Source organism: Rhinatrema bivittatum, chromosome 2 (genome assembly GCF_901001135.1).
Source record: "Rhinatrema bivittatum chromosome 2, aRhiBiv1.1, whole genome shotgun sequence".
NCBI lineage: Eukaryota > Metazoa > Chordata > Amphibia > Gymnophiona > Rhinatrematidae > Rhinatrema > Rhinatrema bivittatum.
In genome coordinates, this window is record NC_042616.1 from 530,740,775 (window position 1) to 530,767,087 (window position 26,313).

Consider the following 26,313-nt stretch of genomic DNA (forward strand, 5'->3'; position numbering starts at 1 on the left):
CAACCAGGGAACAACAGAGAATATCTGCAAATTCACTGCTATTGCTTCAGAGGCCTGCTTAAGGATAGCCTCAATTCTCCTATCCTGAGCATCCTTTAAGGCTGCTCCCCCTTCTACGGGAATAGTTGTCTGCTTGGTGACAGCACATACAAGTGCACCCACCTTTGGAAAATGTAATTGCTCTCGCGCAGCTGGGTCCAGGGGGTACAGGCCTTCCAAGACTTGTCCCCCTTTGAAATTAGCTTCCAGGGTGCCCCACTCAAGATCAATTAATTCTTGAATAGCCTCCAAACTAGGAAAGAAACATGAGGCTTTACGCAAAGAAATCAAAATGGGATCTTTCTTTGGCTCAGACATGGATTCAGCCCCAAGTACTCCCAGCATTTTCAATGTCTGGGAAATCAAAGCTGGTAACTCATCTTTATGAAAGAACCGCAACAAAGCTCTATGGAACAGCCTACCAGCAGAGGTAATTAAAACTGTAAGAATTAAAAAAAATTCTGGGGACAGGTACAGAGCATGATGTTAAAGAGTTGATGTATGTGGGGGTGGGGGAACAGGTTGAAGGCATGAAAGAAAGGGATGTATTTAGAACAGTTATGGTGGGCTGTAGTGGGAGCAGGATTGAGAGGTCAGATGGAAATATGAAAGTGCGAGCTGGTGGTTTAGGCCAGCGCTTCTCAACCGGTGTGTCGCGACACACTAGTGTGTCGCCAAACACCGGCAGGTGTGTCGCTTCTTCCCGTGTCCCACTGCCCCGTTGTACTTTCCTTCTCCCTTTTTCCAGCCCCCGCGGGCCAATTGAAAGCCTCCTTTCTTCCTACTCCCACTGCCCAATGGGAAGCCTCCTTCTTTCTGCCTTCCCCCGCGCAGGCCAATCGGAAGCCTCCTCCCTTCTACCTGCCAGTGGGAGTAGGAAGAAGGGAGGACGCCTTTGATTGGCCGGTGAGGCAGGCATGGCACTGCCCGGGAGTGGGGTGGGAGGAATAGCAATGTAGAACCCCGACGAAGCAAGGCCGCTACGGGAGCCCCCATCCCCATAGCGGTGAAGAGGAAACCCCGACCCCGACGGTGCAAGGCCGCTATGGGAGCCCATCCCCGTAGCGGTGAAGAGGAAACCCCGACCCCGACGGTGCAAGGCCGCTATGGGAGCCCATCCCCGTAGCGGTGAAGAGGAAAACCCGACTCCGATGGTGCAAGGCCGCTACGGGAGCCCATCCCCGTAGCGGTGAAGAGGAAAACCCGACCCTGACGGTGCAAGGCCACTACGGGAGCCCATCCTCGTAGCGGTGAAGAGGAAAACCCGACTCTGATGGTGCAAGGCCGCTACGGGAGCTCATCCCTGTAGCGGTGAAGAGGAAAACCGGACCCCCAGCGGCGAAGAGGAAACCCGACCTCCGACTGAGGCACCCATCCCTGCCCGTGGCGCCGAAAAAAGAAGGCCCGCCAGATTAAAGCCGCGGCGGAACTGGACCCCATCCCTGCAGTGAAGGAAGAAGTTATTTTTGGTGAGAGCTGGTGTGACTGTGTGTGAATGGATGCCTGGGTGAGAGCTTGTGTCTGTGGGTGTGAATGAGTGCCTGGGTGTGAGCTTGTGTCTGAGGGTGTGAATGGGTGCCTGGGTGAGAGCTTGTGTCTGTGGGTGTGAATGGATGCCTGGGTGAGAGCTTGTGTCTGAGGGTGTGAATGGATGCCTGGGTGAGAGCTTGTGTCTGAGGGTGTGAATGGATGCCTGGGTGAGAGCTTGTGTCTGTGGGTGTGAATGGATGCCTGGGTGAGAGCTTGTGTCTGAGGGTGTGAATGGATGCCTGGGTGAGAGCTTGTGTCTGAGGGTGTGAATGGATGCCTGGGTGAGAGCTTGTGTCTGAGGGTGTGAATGGATGCCTGGGTGAGAGCTTGTGTCTGAGGGTGTGAATGGATGCATGGGTGAGAGCTTGTGTGTGTGGGTGTGAATGGAAGCCTGGATGAGAGCTGGTGTGAATGGGTGCTTGAGTGAGAGCTTGTGGGTGTGAATGGAAGCCTGGGTGAAAGCCTGTGTCTGTAGGTGTGAATGGAAGCCTGGGTGAGAGCTTGTGGGTGTGAATGGGTGCTTGGGTGAGAGCTTGTGTGAAGGGGTGTGAATGGAAGCCTGGGTAAGAGCTGGTGTGAATGGGTGTGAGAGATTTGTGTGTGATTGAGAGCTTGTATATAAGAGAACATGAGTGTGATTGAGAGAGCGAGACTGGTCAGGGTGGTGATGTGTTTCTGTGTGAGAGAGAGAGACTGGTCAGGACAATGAATGGTGTGAAAGAGACCGAGACTGGTCGTGGGGTCTAATTGGGGGTGTGTGTGTTGTGAGTGACTGGTTGTGGGTGCTAAGGAAGAAGATTGAGGACAGAGCTTCAGCAGCCCTTGCTGCTTCTGGTGAGTGCTATTGGCCTGGAAGGGAAAGGAGTAGGAGAGTTGCTGGAGAGGGTAAGTAAAGGTGTTTTTTAAAATTTATTTTTCTTGATTGACTGCCATTTTAATTATTGGATATTATGCGATGTCTGCTGTTTTGAAATATTTTATTGATATTTGGACATGTTTTAATAATTTTTATGAGTATTTAATTGAATATTATTCTATTCAGCAGCTATTTTGTAACATTTTTGGTATAACTTTACAATGATTTCTGTGTGGGGCTCTGTAGCAGCTTGGCTTATTCTGTTTTCCCAATAGGAAATGTTTTAGTGTTTAGGGCCTGGTTTAATAGTTGTATTTCTTAGATAGGGTTGTTACTGTTTGTGTGTGTTCCGTAATACAGGTGTAACTTTGTGCGGGTTAGTTTGTGCATTATTGCAAATCCTGAGTCTGTTAGGTGCTATATTTCTCTTTCCATTTTTCCAGGTTCACACTGCATGCAGAGTGGCTTTTTTGGTTTTCCATTCCAGTTTCTGTCTCCATATTTATAATTTGTGGGTTTTCTGTACTTGGTGAAGGTCAGTTCTGGGTGTGTGACTGAGGTGAGGTATTTTACTAGCATGTAGGCATTGGTATCAATCTTATTTGATGTGTTTTCTCAATAGGATATGCATTAGTGGTATATTACTGTCTTTTCATAAGGAAGGCTATTGCGCCTGGTAGTAAAGGGAGTTTGTTTTGCTTTTACTGAGATGTCATCAGAACCAGAATATCTTTTTTGTATGGTGAGTTGTACGGGTTATGCCCTAGATCTGCATCCTGAGGATACAGAGTGCATGTTTACATTTAGCCCCGTGATGGTCACATGTTCAGTGTGTCACGCATGTGAGAACCATTTGTCAGGTGTGTCCCGGCCAAAAAAAGGTTGAGAACCACTGGTTTAGGCAATGGGAATTTGTGCTCTCATTTACCAATGCTAGAAAACCAGAATGAAAGTCTTAATCTGGTCAGACTGGTTGGGCCATTTGTCTATTTGTCATTATTTAATATATTAATAGGCGTAGTTATAGTATTTAATAAAGAGAGTATGTGAAACATTGTAGATGCTTGGGCATCAACATATATGCTTAGGGGCAGATTTTCAAAAGCATTTACTCAAGCAAAACTGGTTTTTGCTCGAGTAAATACACTTTACTCAAGTAAGTGGGCTTTTCAAAATTGCTACAATATATGCCATTGAATTGTCTATAGGATTTACTCAAGTAAGTGCACTTTACTCGAGTAAATAGCTTTTGAAAATTGCTACGATAGTATGTCACATTTACATGTGTAACTCCTTTGAAAATGACCCCCTTAGGATTTGAAATGTGCATGCGATCAAAGGTTAAAAAAAAAATGGTTGGAAGAAGTTTCTTACCTTTCTTATTTAAGACATCTGTGCAAAGATTGCAGATAGACTGCAAATATTATACAGTATTCAGCACAAAGACTGCATCGCCCACCATGGAGTATGTTGCAATTAACTGATCTGACAATACAGAGTGGGATCTCTGCTTGAACAGAGTCTTCTTACATAGCTGGGCTGATACTAGAAAACATGCTATCTTATTTTCTTTCTACTGCTCTGAGTGAAAAGCTTCGCCATGTAAATAAATGTAATGGCAGATAATAAAGTCTGCTTAGTTTCAATTAGCATTCTCATTCATCTCAATGGAGTATCAAGGGGTTTTAACCATAGCATAGTTTTTGGGTTAATTTGCTAGTTGTCTTTTACATGCAAACAATCCCAACAAGTATTAGGCTAGCATTGTTACATTGCAGGTAGAGAGCACATAACCATAATGCTAGGGATCCTGGTTTGATTCTTTTATGCTCATTCAGTATGACCGTGAGCAAGTTACTTAGCCTCCTGGTGTCCAAACTTCAATTGTAAGCTATTTGTGGAAGAGGCATGCAAATTATTTTTTAAGTTATAGAAATATACAAAATAAACATTATTATTAAGTATGGACTGCCCAATAAACACCAAACCTATAAATCAATTACTACTATAGTACTAACCCTGTTCACTGCTGCTGTTCTTTCACCAGCCAAACCTATTCTATTGCTACATTCTTGTAAATAGTGTAGAAAGCAGCCAACCTACATTAACTGTACAACTTTTACATGCATCCTATCTGCAATCTCATCTAGTCCTTCAATAGAGTGTCACTTATTTGCGGATGACGTCCAACTCTGCATCAAAATGGGTTCTGACCAAACTTCATCTATTACCAATCTCAGTAACTGTCTTACAGCACTAGCCAGAAAGCTTAGCAAACACAAGCTCAGACTAAACCCATCTATATCAGAACTCCTGTGGCTCAGGTTAGGTAGGGGACGGGAGGGGAAGGTGCGGGTGGGTGGAAGGAAAGTTCCCTCCGAGGCCACTCCGATTTCGGAGCTGCCTCGGAGGGAACGGGCAGCGTGTGCAGGGCTCGGCGTGCGCAAGGTGCACCCCCTTGTGCGCGCCGACCCTGGATTTTATAAGATACGCACGGCTACAGCGTGCGCTGTTTCTTAAAATGTACCCCTCTATTTATTTATTTTATTTATTTAAAACTTTTCTTTACCGTTGCTAAGTTAAATACCATTGCAATGGTTTACATCTAGGCACATATTTAATGTAGGTAAAAGTGTACTATAGTACATTCTAACAGGTGCCGTCAAAGGTTCGGTTACAATATATCATTAAACATAGACATTTAGTGAAGTAGTTCATGACCAATTATACCAAGGTACTTACACCGGTAGTTTTGTCACATATAGTATTATCGTTATGCTTTATTGTGGTGTGGAGTTCGTAGACTAATCTACTGTACAGTCCTCGGACTGTGTGTCGGTGCCTTTCTGTCTTTTCCTGAATAATTTCTCTCTATTTTCCTGTCTCTTTATAAAATGCTTGTTTAAAAAGCCATGTTTTTAAACTTTTCTTAAATGTCTTGAGATCACTTTGTAGTCTGATCTCTGGAGGCATTGTGTTCCAGATTATGGGTCCTGCTAGTGATAGGGCTCTGTCTCTCACTTGTGTCAGTCTTGCTGTTTTAACTGATGGAATGGTTAGGAGTGCTCTATTTGCTGATCGGAGGTTCCTGTGCGGAGTGTGTACCCGTAATGCTGTGTTCAACCAGTCTGATTTCTCATCATAAATTAGTTTGTGAATGATACATAGGGTTTTGTATTTAATTCTGTGTTCAATTGGTAGCCAATGTAACTCTGCTAGGGTTTCAGTTATATGGTTCCTCCTCCTTTTTCCGGTTAGTATTCTAGCTGCTGTGTTTTGAAGTATTTGCAGTGGTCTTAATGTTGTATTAGGTAGTCCTAACATAAGGGCATTGCAGTAATCTGTGCCTGATCAGTCTATATTTAGACCTTTATTGAAATCTTTTCTTCCCTATGCAAGCAACATACCAACAGCGTAAATCCAAAACTAAAATTCCCAATAGTGATTATTCAGATATACAGTACAATATATATTGATTCAGTTCTGAAGATAACATTTCACATATTCATTTTTTAGTTTGCAAATATACCCCATCTCAGAAGCAGGCTACATATTATCTTCTTGATGATTATTTCTTCATACCTTTATTCCAGCATTTCTCAGCATCTCCAGAGTTGGACGGACATCAGCTTGAAGCTGATCTTCTACACCTGTGAGGCACAGCAGTTCCATTTCCCTCTCCAAGCTTTCCACCACAGCAGCCACCTTCAGTGTTCTGTCATGTATACTTAACTTTGCTTGGCTATATCGATTCTGTTTATGAGAACACATTTTAGGAAAGAAAATAAGCCCTATGAGGCGAAACATGAAGATGGCAATCTTATAACTGTGCAGGTAGGAGTAAAGTCTGCCTGTAACTTTTCCACACAGATTTTACCCCATATTTTAAAATGTACATGTAAGTATTCTGGTATGTACACAAACTCACTTGTGCAAAGTTATGCCTTCTCTATTAAGGGTGTAACTTGTGCAAGTTACCTTATGTGCATACTTTAACTTCACCTCTCAGACTGCCTCTTCCCAGTGTGTAAACGTATGCATAAAATCAGGTTACACACATGCTTTTATTTTCACTGACTCCTGGCCTATTTTATAACGGCCGTTTTGTTGCATAAAACTTTCTTTTATGCAACTAAATGGCTGTGAAAATTCAACCCAAGGATCTAAAAATGTTTATCCTAGAGAAGAAGATAAGACCATATATTCAAATACCTGAAAGGTATAAATATGGCAAGATTCAGCATTTTTCAGATGCAAAAAAGTTCTAAAACTAGAGATCATGGTATGATGCTGAAAGAGGGCAGATGGAGGAGTACCACAGGGGAATAGTTCTTCACAGAAAGAATTGTAGAAGCATGGAACAGTCTCTCAAAAGAAGTGGGAAGGGAATAACTGTTTTGTCTGATGTTGGATAAACCGCGCCTATCTTTTAAAATCCGGGGTTGGTGCGCGTACCCCTTTGAAAATCTGCCCCTTAGTGCTCTTATTTCTTCACTGATTTAAGAGGCTCTTGATTCCCATTATATTACTCCACATGAAGCTGCTTTTCTGATTGAACCATTCCCTCGTAAGCCGGTCTTTTATATTCTTCCTAAAATACACAAGATACTTGTTAATCCCCCTGGAAGACCCAGTATTTCTAGAATTGGCTCTCTTCTTGAACCCCTTTCATGCTTTGTTTATTGTCTTCTCAAACCTCCAATTCCTTTGGCCCCCTCTTACATACGTGACTCTATTCACTTCATTTCTTTGCTCAATCAGATTTCTCTTCTGTCTGAACCTGTTCTTCTTGCCACCCTCGACACGGAGTCCCTTTACTCTAACTTGCCTCAACTGGAGGCAACTAAAGTCAATGACGAGTCTTTACCAAATCGCTAAGCCCACCCTCGAGTTCCTATACAATTTTTGGTTCAATTTACACTTACTGCCTTCACTACAACTTCTTTTCATTTAATGGTCAAATGTACCAACAAGTGAAGAGCATGGCTATGGGAGCTACTATGGCCCCTGATATTGCCTTACTGTATGTGCCTAAATATGAACATGTGTTCCTTTACCCATCTTTTTTTTAAAGCATCTATTCTTTCATGTTATTGCTACATAGATGATGTTTTCCTCATTTGGAAAGGCACAGATATTCAATTTTTTTCTTTTTATTGAATGGCTAAACTCCTGTAACCCGAATCTCAGATTTACTGCCCATATTGATCACTATGAAATTTCTTTTTTGGATATTCTCTCTTTTGCAAATGGCGACTTCCACACTACACTTTTCAAGAAACCTACAGATAAAAACACACTTCTTTCATACAATATCTGTCACTCGCGGTCTCTAAGGGACAATATCCCAGTCGGACAGTTTTTTCGACTATGAAGGGTGTGCTCTACACGTGATGAGTTTCTTGCACAAGCCAGTTCTATGTTTACTACCATCCTCTCCCAAGGTTATCTACACCGAGTCGTCAAATGTGCCTTATATATTAATCAGGATTAACTTTTTCTGAAGTCTCCACCTGATAATTCTGAAACATTCATCTGCGTGCTACCTTTTTCTCCTGGTTGTTGTCTTATCTGCAATATTATACAACTTCACTGGCCTCTATTACATCCCATTCCAACCTTTCAGAAAAATCTCCACTTTACTTTCCACCATGGATGGAATCTCTGTGATATGTTAGTATCCTCTGAAAATCGTGAACCTGTGTCCATTTCCACTCTGTACACTCTCCTTGTGGGAATTATAAAGCATGCTTTTTCTCTATCTCTAGTTTTTACACACCCTTCTTTACATAAACCATTGCACTTGAGACTTTCCTCAAACTGCCTCTCCATGGGTTTTATCTATGTGATCCACTGTTCTTGCCTCCTTTTCTATGTTGGCAAAAATGCTCATAAGGTACATACCCGGATTTATGAACATCTATCGTGTTTATGTCATTCTCGGGACAATGCTCCTTTTGTTCAGCATTGGTCACAGGCATGACACACATCTGATAACTTGCATTTTTTTTTTTAAATTATAGACAAGGTCTTCTGCTCCAACAGAGGGGACGATTACTTTTATTTATTTATTATCTTTTAATAAACCGATACTCCAGATAAAGATCTTATCGTACCGGTTTACATCAAACAAGGGATAACCAATGATATAGTAGCATAAGAGCATAAAGTTACATGGAACAGGGTGATGAACTCAGGACAACTGTAGAATGGATAACAAGTAGAGTTAAATAGTAACTAGGCGAACGATTTAGAGGGTGAACATCTAACAAACATACAGTTTTTTAAATTTCTAAGTAAGTGGTCAGACAAACAGTTTTAAGGGGTAGTGCTATCTGTGCAGGGCAAAGGTTCTAGGGTTGAGGCTGGTGGAAGGGGGGTAGAAGGCCAAAAAAGAGAGGAAAGATTAAGGGAGGGAAGAGTGAAAGGTGGGTAGGAATCTGGCCGGGGGGGGGGTTGCAATATTATTGGTTTGGGCGCAGGAGAGCATTCTGAGCTTAAAATTGTAGAAGGAACAGAGTATTTTTGTTGGAGGCTATGACAGAGTATTTATGTACAATCTATGAAAGGATAATTGTGTCCAATCTTAATTTGTGTAGTTTGAGGAATGGTCAATCAGGGAAGGCTTGTTTGAAAAGCCAGGTTTTCAGTTTCTTTCTGAAGGTGACTGGGCATTGTTCCTGGTGAAGCTCTGGTGGTAGTGAGTTCCATTGAGAGGGTCTGGCAGTGGATAAGGCACGTTTCTGAATGATGGGGTGAAGTGAAGCTTTGGTGGGGGGTACGCGAAGAGATCATTTGTATGCCATTCTGATTGGTCTAGTAGATGCGTGAAGGTTGAGTGGAATTTTCAGTTGGAGTGTGGATTGAAGATAGATGGTTTTATGGATGATGGTCAGAGCCTTGAATAATATTCTAAAGTTGATGGGGAGCCAGTGTAGATTTTTGAGTATAGGTGTGATATGGTCTCTTCTCCTTGAATTAGTTAGGATTCTAGCAGCAGCATTTTGTAGCATCTGTAAAGGTTTTGTAGTGGAGGCAGGAAGGCCGAGAAGTATCCCTCTCTTCTACACTCTTTAATATATACCTCCTCCCCCTCTGCCAACTCCTCTCGAAACTGGGTATCCAGCACTTTATATATGCTGACGACGTGCAGATACTCATCCCTATTAATGATTCCATTGCAAACGCAATGAAGATCTGGAACTCTGCGCTGAGATAAACAAACTGCTCTCCGATAATTTCCTTGCTCTCAATACTAACAAAACAGAGCTACTCATTCTCTCCCCTCCTAACAACCCTTCACGCAGTCTCTCCCCCACACCCTCACTACCCAGTTGCCCTCCTACCCTACTAGTCCGCAACCTTGGCATTATGATAGACGATCAATTTAATCTCAAAAAATTCATTTCAGCCACCATAAAAAGTGGATTCTTCAAACTCCACACCTTGAAGAGAATCAAACCTCTTCTTCATACCTCTGACTTCCGCACAGTTCTGCAAGCTATGATCCTGTCCAAACTCGATTATTGCAACGCTATCCTCCTAGGCTTACCAAAAAATACCCTACAACCTCTACAGTTATTACAAAATGCTGCAGCACACATCCTTACCAACACTCACCGTCATGACCACATTACTCCCGTCCTTCAATCATTACATTGGCTCCCCGTAACCTCCAGGATAGTATATAAAGTACTCACGCTCACACACAAAGCCATTCATAACCATGACATGCAATGGTTCCCTGAACATCTCCTGCTTCACACTCCGACAAGACCCACAAGAACGCATCACCTGGCCACACTCCAGATACCCTCTCCAAAGTTCATGAAGCATACCACCTTTAGAGAGCGATCCTTCATCATCGCAGGAACCGCCCACTGGAATAAAATGCCTTCCCAATTACGCCAGGAACCTTGCCACAAAAAATTCAAGCACAATCTTAAAACATGGCTGTTCAAACTAGCATACCCTGACTAACGAACTGACTTTCCCCTAAGACCGCCCACCTGACCCTCGCCCTTTCTCTTTTCTCTCCCTACCCAATTGACCCTCGCCCCTTCTATCTCCTCTCCCCTCCTCCCAACCTCTATAGGTCTTCTCCTCGTCTTCCCCTTCCATCTATTACTTCACCCTGCTAATTATCCTGATTGCTTTATATAACTTTATTGTTAAAACTAACATGTACATTTGTATATATTTCTCGTATTATCATCCCCTGCCCTATTAACCGCTACCTGTTAATGTTATTATTGTAAAGCTTATTGCTAAGTTATTATTATTATTATTATTATTATTATTGTAAAGCTTGTTGCTAAGTTATGTTACATTGTGAACCGAGGTGATGTTTTGCAAACGTGCCTTGGTATATAAGAAACCCTTAAATAAATAAATAAATAAATAAATAAATAAGTAAGTAAGTAAAGCATTGCAGTAATCAATTTTTGAGAACAGTATGGCCTGAAGGACTGAAAGGTAGTCATGGAGGTGTAGGAGAGGTCTGAGTCGGTTTAAGACATGTAGCTTGTAGAAGCATTCTTTGGTGGTGGTGTTTATGAACTTTTTGAAGTTCATGCGGGAGTCTAGAATGGCTCCGAGGTCTCTTACTTGATTTACTGCTAGTGTACATGGGTTGTTGACTAAAGGGTTGGAGTCATTGGGAGAGATTACGAGGATCTCCGTTTTTGAAGTGTTGAGGACAAGGTTGAGATTAGAGAGGAGAAGATTGATGGAATGAAGGCAGCTGTTCCAGAAATTTAAGGTTTTGGAGATAGGCTCTGTGATGGGGATCAAGATCTGTATGTCGTCTGCGTAAATGAAGTGTGTCAGGTTGAGACTTTCTAGCAGCTGGCATAGGGGTAGCAGATAAATATTAAACAATGTAGGGGAGAGAGATGAACTCTGAGGTACTCCGTGAGTGGAAGATACGGGGTGGGATTCATTATTATTTATTCTGACTTTGTAGATCCTTTTATTAAGGAAGGATTTAAACCAATTGAGGGCGGTGCCAGTGATGCCATTGTCCGAGAGTCGGTTGATGAGGATTGACTGGTTCATTGTGTCGAACGCTGCTGAGATGTCAAGTAAAGCCAGTAGAAATGATTGGCCTCTGTCTAGACCCATAAGGATGTTGTCTGTTAGGGAGATTAAGAGGGATTCTGTGTTTAGGCGTTTTCGGAATCCGAACTGTGAAAGGTAGAGAATGTTGTGGAGGTCTAGGAAGTCAGAGAGTTGGTTATTGACAATTTACAAGAAGTCAATACAAAATACAAGAAGTATACTCTTGTATACTTCTTCAGTGGGAGTTTAGATGGATATATAATTTGAATACTATATCCCTCCAAAGACAATGCCGATATGGATAGGTCTCCTTTTTCCAAGTGATACTCTTAATTCTTGGCTGTATTTTAGTTTTCTTTGATGTTTCCTCACGTTGCTTCTCTGATATCTTTCTGATATTCTCCTTGACATTTATATGATTGACAGACCTTGTCATATGACTTTTGTTTGGCACCTTTATACTGTTATTTAAACTTCTCTGTAATCTGTCCTTGTAATTTTGCAGTTCATTATATATGCTCCCTGAAGTTTTTGGTAATTTGTTGTCTCTTTTGTAATTCTCGCTAATCTTTAACTTTTTGTAATCTTTGATTTGAGCTTACTGATTTGTTTTTTCTAACCTTGATTTCACTGTCTTTACTTTTCAGAAAGTGTTCCACTTTAGTTTGAAATCATTGGTGAAATTACCTGCCCATGTATATTTTTTTTATCTGCTGTTTTGTCTTGTTGCCTCTTGTCCACTTTTTAAAAAAAGAAAAAAAAAAAGGCATTGAATTTGAGTGCACAACTGGAAGTGCAGGTGGACGCCGATGGCCCACAGCGAAAAACACGTGAAATCACCTTGAGGACTACCATGTGCCTGGGAGCGTGGCCTAGCCAAACGGCTGCTCAACCCGCTATGCCTGCACTACCTCCTCACCTCACATAACTCCCCAGAGACGTGAGTGGAACAGCCAAATGCCGAAGTAACAAACCCTTTCTCCAGCTTGCTTTCTTCCTGTTTTTTTTTTTTTTTTGTAAAGTGAAAAACCTTTACCTGAGCCCAACCCTCCTGGCTGAGAGCAGGAATGGGTTCCAGCTATGTGGGGAGAGGGCTAAAGTCTTCACCACCTAGCCTCTCTCAGCCTGCAACTGTTAATTGAAACTTTAGGTCCACGCCGCTCAAGGTTACTGGACTGAGGACACTCTACTGAGGAAGGAACTGCAAGGTATCACCCTAGGAGGCAAGCAGTGCTATATATATGACTTGTCTTTGAGCTATCTCCTTATGATTCTTTCTTTTCTTCTTCCTTCTCTTTTTACTTTTTTATTCACAAGCAATCCCCCGAAGAGAAATGCATGTCCACCACCTGCTGGAAATAGAGAATACTGTCGGGCTGATGTCGAGGCAGGACTGTATGGCTGAGAAGTGAGCTTTTGCTCCGTTTCCATTTGCTGGCAGAGGTGCATAACTCACTCATGGGGATTGACCTGCCTGAATGCTGAGAAACTATTGTTGCTAAAGTAATCATATTTATTTTCAGTATTTACTGTATATAATGCCTTTCCTCCAGGGGGCCTTACAACAAAAATGTTGACAATGCATAGTCAGAGATTGGTACAAAAACATGGATCATGACAAGTGTTTAAGGAAAAGTTAAATTAAACAGGTGAGTTTTAAGCTTAGTTTTGAAGGCAGGAGAGAAGTCTGGATTGTGGGAAGAAAGACTGTTGCAATAAAAAGAAGGAAAGACCTCAAAATGGGATGAGGCCTGCTTGAGGACTGAAGACTGCTGAAAGGGACTAGAAAGGAATAAGGGAGGACAGATGTGAGGTGCATTGACACAAATACATTTAAAGCAAGGACAAGAATTTTATATTGGCATCGGAAACAGAATGCAAGCCAACATAGAGAAACCAGAAGTCCTATGATATGAAAGTAATGGGATTCTTCTAAAAAAGGAGGGCATCAGAGTTTTGGAGAACTTGGAAGGGCTACAGATGATTTAAGGACTCTCGTCTAATTTATTAAATCAAAATCTCTGCCTATGGGAGAAATATTCAATTAACAGCACCCTGAGAAAAGAAAAGTTTAACATCTGCATCATTTTCATACCTCAAAATCTTGGTACTGTTCTTCTGTCAATGATTTCTTGGCAACAACCAGAGTGCGCAATCCTTCCCTTGCCATGTTACCACACTAGAACCAAGAAGACAGAATATATAAAGTCCCACTCCTTGTTTATTTTTTAATATTTTAGAATACATTCTTATGGAAAATATTAGATTGATAGTGCGGAAAATACAATATCTACCATTTATCCAAAGAATAGGCATAATATTGGTTGTTTTCTTACACTGCTCTGTCAATTTAATACATACCTATACTGGTCACTTCAAGGTTGGTAGTGTTGTTCTGTTTCACAACCATTTAAATCTAATCCTTTTAGCTGAGACTGCCAATTAAGACATTCATTAAGAGCCTGATTTTCAAAAGCATTTACAGGTGTAAAACAGGGTTTTACACATGTAAATACACTCTACTCGTTTAAATGAGCTTTTGAAAATTGCTATAACATATGCCATTGAATTGTACATAGGATTTACCCATGTAAGTGCACTTTACATGTGTAAATGGATTTTGAAAATTGCTGTAATCATATGTTATATTTACGCACTTAACTCCTTTGAAATTTCACCTGTATGTGCTTGTCTGTCAAATAAAAGTTATATGTTTATTGTTGACTCTTGCTTGGCTGCATTAACAGTGTCAATCTGTATATGAAAGGACTCATACTACTCTACCAGTTGATTGGAACATACAGATCCTCTCCTTCTCTGGTTCTGCCCATAAAAAATGATACATGCTCCTAAATAATTGACTTTTATTTGCTTCTACCTGAGATAACTATCCCAAATATATTTAACCCAACTCAATGCAGAAGTTAACCGCGGTCTTCCTGTTGCCCATGTAGTATTTTTTGTTTAATTTTCCTCCCAAGGAAAGCCATATGATAAAGCCTGTCCTGAAGTATTTCATTTTACTCTGATTCTATTAGAATGGAATAAGAAGTAATTCAGAGAGAATACGCTGTAAAAAAAAGTTCAATTTGGAGCTGTTTCTGGCCACTTTTAGAGACAGTATCCTTCAAGTTCTAGCACTCTGTGGCACTTGTCTGTTGAAAAGTTGGCACTGGCAGTTTATGTCTACTATATAACATCAAACACACTATTCACACACCCGTTCTCCATTCATTCCCCTCTCACAAGTTGTGACTGACCCCTGAATAAATGTATTCATACTCCTACATTCACATACCACCAAGCCTATACAAAACATAGATTATTTTACAAAACATTTTACAATGTTTGTGGTTATGTGCATAGATTTAGCCAAATAAAGGAAAACATGCTTACCAGTAACAGGTGTTTTTCGAGAACAAGAAGATATAAGTTTTCACAGGTGGGTGATGTTATCTGATGCAGCCCAGTCAGTATAAGCAAGTTTACTTACTAAAACAGTGTTTTTCATAGATAGCAGGATGAATGAGTCATAATCTGTGGGTGATGTCATTCAGCAACACAGAATGGAACTCTTTCCAAATTAGAAGAGCTTTTAGCTCTACTGAGCACGTGCAGGAATTCCTGCCCAGGTATTGCCCCAGAGTTCCTCATTCTGTGTTCAAAGATAGTAGGACAGTCTGCTATCCAGGGAGGAGGGCAGGCATCTCATGGCTAAGTCATTCTACTATGCATGGAAAACACCATTTATGGTAGGTAAACTTGATTTTTTCCATTGATAAGCAGGGCTAAATTAGCCACGAACTGTGGGGAGTCCCAAGCTGAGGGATGCGGCGCAAAATATCAGAATAAGCAACCCAGACTCCACCATGGAGAACAGATTATTTTGAAACTCGAGTTGCAAGACTCTGCCCCATGGCAGTGTCCTTGGAGGCCAAGGTGTCTAGACAATAATGGGAGATGAAGGTGTGAATAGACAACCAGGTTGCTGCTTTGTATATATCCTCTTTAGGAACTTCTCTTAGGTACGTAATGGATGATGATATAGCTCGCACCTGATGGGCTTTGAAAGGATTAGTGAGATCTAGTTTAGCTGCTGTGTATGCAACTTGTGAGATTAAAACATGGCTATTAAAAAATGAATACAACCTAACTTAAAAACATTAGAATGTAGAGACCCACAATGAGAAGAAGGACAAAGATACTAATTGATGCATGAGAAACAAATGTAATGAGAAATTGTAAGAACCTAAATACAACGTACTAATATGTGAAATTTGTTATTTTATTTTCTGTACTTCACATATTTTAGGTCCTTAGTTATTATGTATTAGAACATTTCATTTGATAGATATTAATGCCTATTTATGAATGCTCTCTCTGTAACCCACTATAGCTATGAATATTATTTTGTAAATCATTGTGATCTCTACATGGAACGATGGTATATAAAATGTCTAAATAAATAAATAGTTATCCAGTTCGATAGTGTCCTTTTAGCAACAGGAATGCCCAGCTTATTGGGACCATATAAGACAAACTGTTCAGATGCTTTCCTGTGGGATGGTATTCAGCGTTTGTAGTACACTAAGGCCCTCTTGCAGTCCAAAGATTATAATAACTTTTCACCCTCATGGGTGTGAGGTTTTGGATAGAAAGTTGGGAGAATTATTGATTGGTTCAAGTGAAAAGTGGAAATCACTTTCGGTAGAAACTTTGGATGTATTCTTAGGGCCACCTTATCATGGAAGAACTGAAGATAAAGGGGCGGATTTTAAGAGCCCTGCTCGCCTAAATCTGCCCAAATCCGGGCGGATTTAGGCGAGCAGGGCCCTGCGTGCCGGTGAGCCTATTTTACATAGGCCTACCGGCACGCGCAGAGCCCCGGGACTCGCGTAAGTCCCGGGGTTTTCGGAGGGGGGCGTGTCGGGGGCGGGACCGAGCGCAGCGCCGTTTTGGGGGCGTGTCGGGAGCGTTTTGGGGGCGGGTCCAGGGGCGTGGTTACGGCCCGGGGCGGTCCGGGGGCACGGCCGTGCCCTCCGGACCCGCCCCCAGGTCGCGTCCCGGCGCGCTAGCGGCCCGCTGGCACGCGGGGATTTACGCCTCCCTCTGGGAGGCGTAAATCCCCCGACAAAGGTAAGGATGGGGTTTAGACAGGGCTGGGCGGGTGGGTTAGGTAGGGGAAGGGAGGGGAAGGTGAGGGGAGGGGAGGGCAAAAGAAAGTTCCCTCCGAGGCCGCTCCGATTTCAGAGCGGCCTCGGAGGGAACGGAGGTAGGCTGCGCGGCTCGGCGCGCGCCGGCTATACAGAATCCATAGCCTTGCGTGCGCCGATCCCAGATTTTAGCGGCTCCGCGCGTATCTACTAAAATCCCGTGTACTTTTGCTGGCGCCTGATGCGCCAGCAAAAGTACGCCTATTCGCGTGGTCTGAAAATCTACCCCAAAGGGAGTAATGAACTAGAGCCTGAAGTTTGCTCACTTTTCTTGCAGACGTGACTGACACCAGAAAGCAAACTTTCCAGGTTAAGTGTTTTTTAAATTTTTAAATTTATTAAATTTTCAGTGTATACAAATATTACATCATTCATAAAATATGAAATACTGTATGGGCCAACTAATAAAGAAAGGAAAAAAAGAAAAGGAAGACAAAAATAATTTGTTGGCACAATACATGGTTAATAATACAACAAGAGAGGGAATATACTCTGAGGGGAGAATCAAAAGGAAAGATAACTGAAAAGCTGTACCTGTTTGGAACTGCAAACTAATTAATTACTAAACATTTACAACAATAATAATCATAACTAGGCTCTAGAATCTAAAAAGGCTCTTAATTGTTCTGAGATAAAGAAAATATAACAATCATATATATTTTTTTATAATATATTTAAAGGATATCTCAGAAGAAACATTACACCTAAGGAAATTGTTTCCTGTCTCACTAAAAGAAACCCTTTTCTCCTCTCCTGTGTTTTCCTTGAAATATCTGGAAATATTCGTACAGCAGACCCATGAAAAGAAGACTTTAAATGATGAAAGTAATGAGACATTAACTTACTAATATCTTGTTCAACTATTAAGGAAACTAATACAGTAGGTTGATCTATAACTTCTAAACCAGAATGTTCAAGAAAATCAGTTAAATTCTGCATATCCAAAGGAACCCCACTAGAACCCAGGGGCAAATGTCTATCACCTGAGGACACTGGTAAAAAGTAAGCCTTATTTATAGAAGGAAATTCAGCATCAGGTATTAGAACAACTTCACGAGATATCTTTTAAAGGTAAGTATAGGATGTTCCCCCATAATTCTAGGAAAATTAATGAGTCCAAGATTCAAACTACGGTTCTAATTTCCAGTAGCTCAACCCTTCTGGATAATGCATTCCTGTCTTTAATGCCTCTCTAAATTCATAAAATTCTTGAATATTTCCTTCCAAGTTTCCAACTGAAGACTGTAAATTTTATAGAGAATCTTCATGGGCCTTAGATTTGGATTCCAAAGAGTTAGTGAGCAAATCAATCTTTTTATTACAACCTTTGATAGCTATGCTAGTCCAAGTAGTTAGCTTCCATATAGTGTCTAATGTTACTACCGCTGGCTTAATAGGAAAGATGGTAAGCTCACCGGGAGTTACAGGGACACCATTGGGGGGAGAGGACATCAAAGGGCCTCCGCTGACTGCAGAGCCGATTGCCGAAGCTACCCCTCCTTTCCCAGGCTGTAGAAGTAACAAAATGGCTTACTCTCACAATGCTCCATGTACTCCTTCCTGAGGTGTCGAAACGCCGTAATCATCGGTCAGTGATGCCAACATTGTACTGGGAGCAGAGCCCCTTTGAGCCAGCGGCGGTCTAGTGTCAGGGTTGCTGAGGAAAACCTCACCCCCAGGTGAAAATGATGCTCCTCCATCACTCTTCATAGCGAGGTTAACTTCCCCGGTTTTCCCTGTTCCTGGGGCCATGAAGGATGAAATCAGCGGCTGCTCTGCAAAGTGTGTGGGTATTGAGGGAAAAACCCTCACTTTGCCCTTGTGCTTAGGAAGCATAGTACATGAGGAAACTGGAACCAAGCAAAAGGTAGGAGCAGAGCTGAATTGTGGCTCCATTCATGACACCATCTTCCAGGTTACATATTTTAAAGATTTAGTGTCTAGAAGTTCAAATTTTTTTTTTTAGCAAGCTGAGGAAAATGTAGATATCCCACAGCACTGGAGGTTTTCGAATTAGTGGGTGCTGGTGTAGAAGTTTCTTAATGAATTTGGAGACCAGGGAATACATGGAAATAGGTGTACAACTGTCAGTGAATGAAAAGCCGCAATGCTGCCGAGATGCACTTGCACCAATGCAATCGCTAGACCAGGTAGGAAAGTAATTGACAAGGTTCACAAATGAATGGATTCAAGTCATGTAAAGCATACCAACATGAGTAACACTTCCATTTGAAAGAGTAACTGCATCTTGTGGATGGCTTCAATGCTGAGGAGGAGGACATCCTGGATTGAATCTGGTAGACATCAGTGAGCTAGGACAAGTGCTCAACATTTATGCTGTTAGATCGAGAAAAGGAGGCATTGGGTGCAAGAAATTGCTGTTCTCTTGGTTGAGTAAGGCAGGGTTATCTCTCAGTCTCACTGGAGGTTTGATGGTGAACTGTACCAGACAGGCATACCATGGTGGTCTGGGCCAAGCAGGCGTGATCTTGGCCCAGTCTTGCATAAACTTCTGAAAGGTCTTTGATATGAGTGGTATCTGAGGAAAAGTGTACATGAGGTCTCTTCCACAGAGAATCAAGTAGGAATCCAGAGCCTTGCAGAGATGAAGTAGAGGAAAAAGGTGAGAGAGTCAACCAAGATTGGCTATAGCAGGGTAGGGATAGGGGCAGGAAAAGTGCAACAGCCAAAACCAGTAGCTCCCTCCTCTTTGGTTCCTGCTTATGAGGCAGTGAAGGCACTAATTTTTACCAACTAATTCAGAGGAAGAAATTTGTCTGAATCAGAATATATTGAAGAGCTATAGCTGAAGAGAATTTGGGAAATTAAGTCAGTAGCATCTTAGCCTCCAGTAAGGTGATGGGGGAGGGAGATGATACTGACCCTCAGGAAGCACAAGCAATGCAGTTAGAGAGTGTGAACGCTGCCCCTGGACATTTTCCACAGGGTCCATCCTTGATCTCAACTACATTGTCAGCATCAGCCCCCAGGGATGTAGAGAAGAGATTGTGAAAGACATCCCTGACCTGGAGGCACTTTAAAGTGAGAGAGAATCAGTGTTTTGGCTCAGTGTTTTCACTGCAGCAAGGACATCAGTTGAGGGAAGAAAGTGGGGCATCTAACAAACGTTGGTATGCATCATCACCTGCAGAAGCAGTACCCACTAGCACTGGCATCAGGGGAGAGTGGCAATAGCTGGGAAACCTTCTGCAACAAAGTAATAGCCAGAGGAAAGGGGTTGAAAAAGGGAAGACCTTTCCTCAAGCTGACCCCACAGCCCCCTTCCACTAGTTAGGTGACAGGACAGCAGTCCCCAGCCATGTGACTGAAGTGGCAACTCACCATAGAGGAAATGGGGTGATGTTCCATAGCAGTGTCCTGGGGCAAGAGGCAGCCAGCATCTAAAGTAGTAACAAGGAGCAACAAGGAAATGATTGTCCTTGATGACCAGCTCCTATAGGTAGTGAGGAATATGGGCTTTAAGCATCTGCTGCATGTGTTAGCCCCCAATTACAAAGCGCCCTCCAGGACTACATTTAGTAGAAAAGTCATCCCCGCCCTGTTCAGCCAGTGCCATAGTTATATGCAGTTGCAGCTGGCTAAGGCAGAGGAGAGTAGTGTGCATTTCACTAGTGATATCTGGATTAGCACAAATGCTACTTACACGGACCACTTGCTAACAGCACTCTAGTGGGACCTAGCTGAGGCAGGGCAAGCAATAGCTCTAACAGGGACGGAGCATCAGGATGCAGGTGGACTGAGCTGCATACTTAGTTGATGCAGAGCCCCCATACCTTGTGCAATATTCTAGCAGCCATAAGGAAGATGTTGGAGGGTTGGCAGCTAGACCAGAGAGACAGGATTCTTTGAGACAGACTGTGGTGGAAATATAATAAAGACAACAGAATGTGGGGGCTTTCATAGTATCCATTGCTTTGCACACTATCAACACATGGCAGTAAGAGATGCCCTGAGGCTGGGGCTCAAGGACCATGGGAATATTTCTGAAGGACCTGATAGGTGCAGGAAAATAGCAGCACATTTCCTTCAAAGCATGATGGAGAGGCAGGGAGTATGTGAGAAGCAGGAAGGATTTGGGATGCCTTACAAGCATTTGATTCAAGATGCTGGCACCAACCGAAATTCCAAATATATGATTCTGCAGAATTTAATGGAGCAGCAGACCACCTTCATGATCTGTCTCTGAAACAGAGATATGTATACATTGTCTTTTGGGCATCATTATTGAATAGTGATGAGGCTGCTGCTACAAATTCTGAAGTCATTCAAGGATGCCACAGAGTTTCTGAGTTTCAGAAGCACCACCCTCGGAGGAGTCATCCCTATAGTAAATATTCTGCAGGAAAAATTATAAGGCTTCCATGAGCAAGAGAGAATGGAAGCAAAGGTGATGTAGTTTCTGTACGTCTTTATAGCAACAAGTGCAAGAGAGTGAAACCTCTCACAGGAAATATATGCATACATGGTTGCTAAACATTTATGTTTTATTTTTATTTATTTAGCATTTTTTATATACAGAGGTATAGCAGAGTTGCCTTCACTCCGGTTTACATTTATAACAACTTGTTACATTAAAAGATTTTAAAATTTAAATTTAACAATAAAATGAGAAATGGCATATAACAGTAGTATAAACAGAACAAGATGTACACAGGATAGGTACACTGAATAGGTAAACAGAAATATCTGAGTTCAAATCATAAAAGGAGGCATCTGTAGCTTGAATCAGGAGAGATTGTCAAAGGGGGAGATTGAATGTTAGCACACTATGGGATTATAATTTAAGATCATTGAGAGCTGTCCTTAAGAGTTTGGCTGAGTAGCCAGGCTTTTAGGTCTTTTTTGAAGGATTTTATGTTTTCTTGAGCGGTGAGGTAATGAGGTAACGAATTCCATAACTTTGGGCCAATGATGGAGAAGGCTCTGTTTCTGGTGGAGGATAGTTTGGCATGTGGAAGTGAGGGAATCACTAGTTGAAGTTTACTAGTTGTTCTTGTTGTGCATTGAGAGCAATGTATATGTATAATGTCATCAAAGACAGAGTAGTTGGCTTTATAGATTGCTTTGTGAAGTATTGAGAGAACTTTGAATTCTATTCTTTTCTCTATTGGGAGCCACTGTAATTGGTTAAGAACAGATGTAATGTGATCAGATTTTCTTTTACCCGTTAGGACTCTGGCAGCAGCATTCTGAAGTAGCTGCAAGGGTCTTAAGGACGTTTTAGGTAGGCCAATCAGGAGGGAGTTGCAATAATCCAAACCGGAAAAGATGAGGGCTTGTAGGACAGTTTTGAAATCATGGGGGTGAAGCAGTGGTTTTAGGTGTTTGATTACTTGTAGTTTGTGAAAGCCTTCTTTTATTCTTGTAGAGATGTGTTTTTTGTAGTTTAGATCATTGTCTAACCAAAAGCCCAGGTCTTTTACGTTCTCTTTAAGTTGGATGAGGGTATTGTCAAAATGGAAGGGTGGTATCGTTTTTTGTCCAGGGTTTTTTCTGGAGATTAGGATACATTCAGTTTTGTTCATATTTAAACATAATTTGAGATAGATTAGCATGTTTCTGATTGCATCAAGGTGTGAGGCTGCTCTTGACATTGCATCTTCTATGGAGGAGGAAATTGGAATGAGGATTTGTATATCATCGGCGTATATGTAATACGTTATGTCAAGTCTTGATAGGAGATGGCATAAAGGAATAAGGTAGATGTTGAATAAAATGGGTGATAGTGCCGGTCCTTGTGGCACACCTGTTTTGAGGGGGATAGGGTTCGATGATATATTGTTGTAGGAGACTTTGAAATATCTATTTTTAAGGAAAGATGTAAACCAATTAAGAGTTTTACCCGCTAGCCCAATGGATTCAAGACTGGAAATAAGTATTTTGTGGTCCACTGTGTCGAAGGCTGCGGAGAGGTCCAAAAGAATCAGAAGGTATCCTTTTTTGTTGTCGAATCCTCTTAGGATGGTATTGGAAAGGTTGAGTAGGAGGGTTTCGGTACTGTGGTTTTTCCTGAATCCAGATTGGGTGGGATAAAGTATTTTATTATCGTCTAGATGTTCGTTGAGTTGTTTCATAACCGCCTTCTCCATCATTTTGGCAAAAAAGGGTAGGTTAGAGATTGGGCGGTAATTGTTTAGGTCATCTGGGTTGAGGTTTTTTTTCTTTAATAAAGGTGTGATAGTGGCGATTTTTAAATTGGGAGGCAGCTCGCCTTCCTCGAGCGATTTGTTGATGATTGCTGCAATTGTTGGGGCTAATGGATAAGCAATTTCCTTAAGTACTCGGGTGGGAATGGTGTCTAAGTCATGACGTGCAGGGTTGATTTTTCTCATCATTTTTTCTGTTTCCGTAATGGAGATAGGTCTGAAGTCATTGTGATCCATGGATGAAATGGAATCTCTCTTTCCAGTCCAGCATCTCATATTCATGAAGATGATGCTGGTAGCTAAGGTGTGTGAAGAGGGAATGGCCTCTGCTATTACTGGCATCAGTAGCATGGGATCTTCTTAGTGTTTGGGTAATTGCCAGGTTCTTGTGGCCAGGTTTGGCCTCTGTTGGAAACAGGATGCTGGACTTGATGGACCCTTGGATCTGACCCAGCATGGTAATTTCTTATGTTCTTATGTTTTTATCATTCATTTGTTTTAAAACAGCAATCTCAATAACTCTGGTTAAAAATGTTAGAGAAGAAATTGGACTATAATTAGAAAAACATTTAGAATTGAGATGATTTTTTCAATAATGAACAGCCTGCTTAAGATTATCAGGTAAAACAGCTTAATTTAATGATAAATTCATAAATGTAGCTAAAAAAAAAAAGGGCAATCTCATCTCTTACACTTTTTAAAGTTGCAGTACAGCAAGGATTCAGAATACAAGAGGTGACATTCCTGGCAGCAATGATGTGGTGAAGAATAGAAGTGTATCAAGAAATACTAATAGTCTGCTGCCTAGAAATAATCTTCACAGGAATTAATTCATCAGCTACAGCTTGAAGAGCATTGTCCCAATCATTTGCAGTGGTTGTCACATTCTCTAAAGACAGGCTAGTAAACTCAAACATCAATTTAATCCTAAAAACATCAGGATCCAAAAAACTTTTTTCTCTTAAATGAGGAGTACATGCATTCCCTTTGCTTATGCTTTATTCTTTGATGCCTTTATGCGGTTTGTGATTTCCTGCACTGTATGCCTTTAGGGCTTTGACACCTTTCTCTGTGCTTTATATCTTGGATTCTTTGAAGCCTTTATGCTGTTTCTGATTCCCCGCATTCTACACTTTGGGGGTATAGATACATCTATGCTTTTGTGATTCCTGCTACTGTACGCTTTGGGGGCAGACACCTTTATGCTGTAATTCCCTGCACTGTACACCTTGGGGGCTTTTATGCCTTTATAATGTTTGTGATTCCACATACTATCTACTCCACCTAGTATATCGGATAGGCAGACTATAAAAAATGTCTTGGGGGTCAGCACTCATCAGCATGTATCAGCTCTATAATTACTATAGTTATACAAGTAACAGATGGAACCAGAACTGATTTAATGAGTCATTTGCAGTTTCACCATACCTTCTGTGTGTACATAACATGTGCATGGCTCACGTTTTACAGTTTGACAAAAGCATACCTTAGTCCATTTGTAGGATAAACCAAATTCCTCCCACTAAGAGAGGCATCCCCCATTCCGGCTATCTTGAAGGTTTTTTTCAAATCCCCTTCCCACTACAGAACTTGTTGGGTCTTGGTCTTTTCCTGGCCATCTGTTGCTTTGCATGCTTGCTGCTCTACTTCTCAGGCCTTTGGTGACACTCCAGGTACTGCTCGAACCTTACAGTTTAACAGACGTATATACTACCAGTAGGATCTTCCACATTCTTCCTATTCCAGGCATTTCCTACTCCAGCTTTCTTACAGCTTCTGTCCAAATACCCTTCTCTTTCAATACTTGTTGACTTACTCTTGTTATCCGTTGCTTTGAATGCTCAATGCACCACTCCTCGGGCTTTTGATTACATTTTTTCCTCCATCTTAGCCCTCGAGGTACAACTTGGGGGTTTTAGAGCTACTACTCTTGCTGCATTGCTCTGCTCCTACATTTTATGTTTAAACAATTTTTATTGGATTTTCAACAGATACATTAACAAATACATTAACAAAGGGGAGGGTGAGGTCTGATCCCTCCCCCACAAAAGAGGAATCCAACACAATAACAACATTACCCCCAGTCCCAAGAGCCGCCCCCCCCCCCCCATAGCCCTCCCCTCCCCCCTCCCCTCATAGTCCAATACTGGTGGAACAGACGAATGGTGCCAGGCCTGGGAGACCCGGGCGCCGGGCAAGGTCATCAGAACACCGGCGGTCTCACTCACTCATTGAGCACGAGGCTACGCGCCCTGGGGGACAGCTGTTGAAGATATGGATTCCAGATATTGAAAAACCGCTGTCGTCGTCGCGGAGAACCTCGAGCCGCCATACCCTCCATAGTCAGCATCGCGTGCAGTTGATTCCTCCAGGCCCAGAAGGATGGGGGGGTCCGTGGATCGCCAGACCTGCAAGATAGTTTTTTTTCCCACCAGGCTGGCTTTTTGTAACAACAGTCGCGCTCCAGGATCCCGAACTCTAATAGGGGAAATGCAACCAAATAAAAACCACATAGGTGAAACCGGCAACACAACAGCCAGCAGGTCGGCCAAGAAGTCCGCTATCTTGTGCCAAAAACGACGAACCACTGGGCACGTCCAAAAAACGTGGGACAGAGTGCCCACTGTCCCTGGACAGTGTGAGCACGACGGCGATGTGGCAATTTTCAAATTGTACGCTCCTACATTTTAAAGGTGAATTTTCAAAAGTTGCATGCATAAAAATTAGCATGTGTGTAAATAGCATATATTTGCTTAAAAGCTATTTTATAAACCTCAAACATACACGTGAGTAAAGTTGCAAGTGTTAAAAGGGGTGGGGATAAGGGCATTCTGGGATAGGGCCAACATTTATATGTTTAAGTTGCTATTTTATACGTAATTTACAGATGTAGATTTGGCAGCTTGCTCACATATATTTATACCTACTCTATATCTATATTAAGTGATAGTAAACATCTTAAAAGTGAAATATTTTCTGGGTGGGAGGTCTGGGTGAAATGAGGGAGTTATGACTGAAGAGGCAGGAGGTGTAGGTGTACAAGGAGAAGTGGTAGACTAATTGGTAAAACTGGAAATGTCATTGCTGTGTACATGTTAGAAAATCTCCTGACTTAAATGCATAAAATCCAACTTATAGCAGGTAAATGCATTTAAATTACGCAGGTAAAAGTTCCATGAATATATTTTTTAAATTAGATAGAAAAAGGTGAGTACAGCAGTTGAGCACCACTTATCGGAATAAAATCTGATTTATCTAGCTAAGTATCATCTTTGCCACTACTTAGCCAAATAAGCCTTGAAAGAAGCACTTATCCACACAAGTTCTGACTTATCCAGTTAAGCAGCAGTATAGCCACTACTTAGGCAGAAGGGTCTTAAAAGCACTACTTATCTAACTAACTTAAGCCTAGATTCATTTTGCTATAAATTTTGCAATAGTGCCGTCA

General features: G+C 41.9%; 1 protein-coding gene across 1 annotated transcript in view; it reads right to left on the reverse strand.

The window, feature by feature from the left end:
* The window catches only part of ATP9B (ATPase phospholipid transporting 9B (putative)), a 1,157,977-nt gene that overhangs the window by 108,172 nt on the left and 1,023,492 nt on the right, over nt 1–26,313 (reverse strand). The window contains exons 19-20 of the mRNA XM_029590836.1: nt 13,581–13,664; nt 6,008–6,178 (exon numbers count right to left, since the gene is read on the reverse strand). Coding sequence (XP_029446696.1) covers nt 6,008–6,178; nt 13,581–13,664 — 255 coding nt within the window. The remainder of the gene's footprint in view (nt 1–6,007; nt 6,179–13,580; nt 13,665–26,313) is intronic.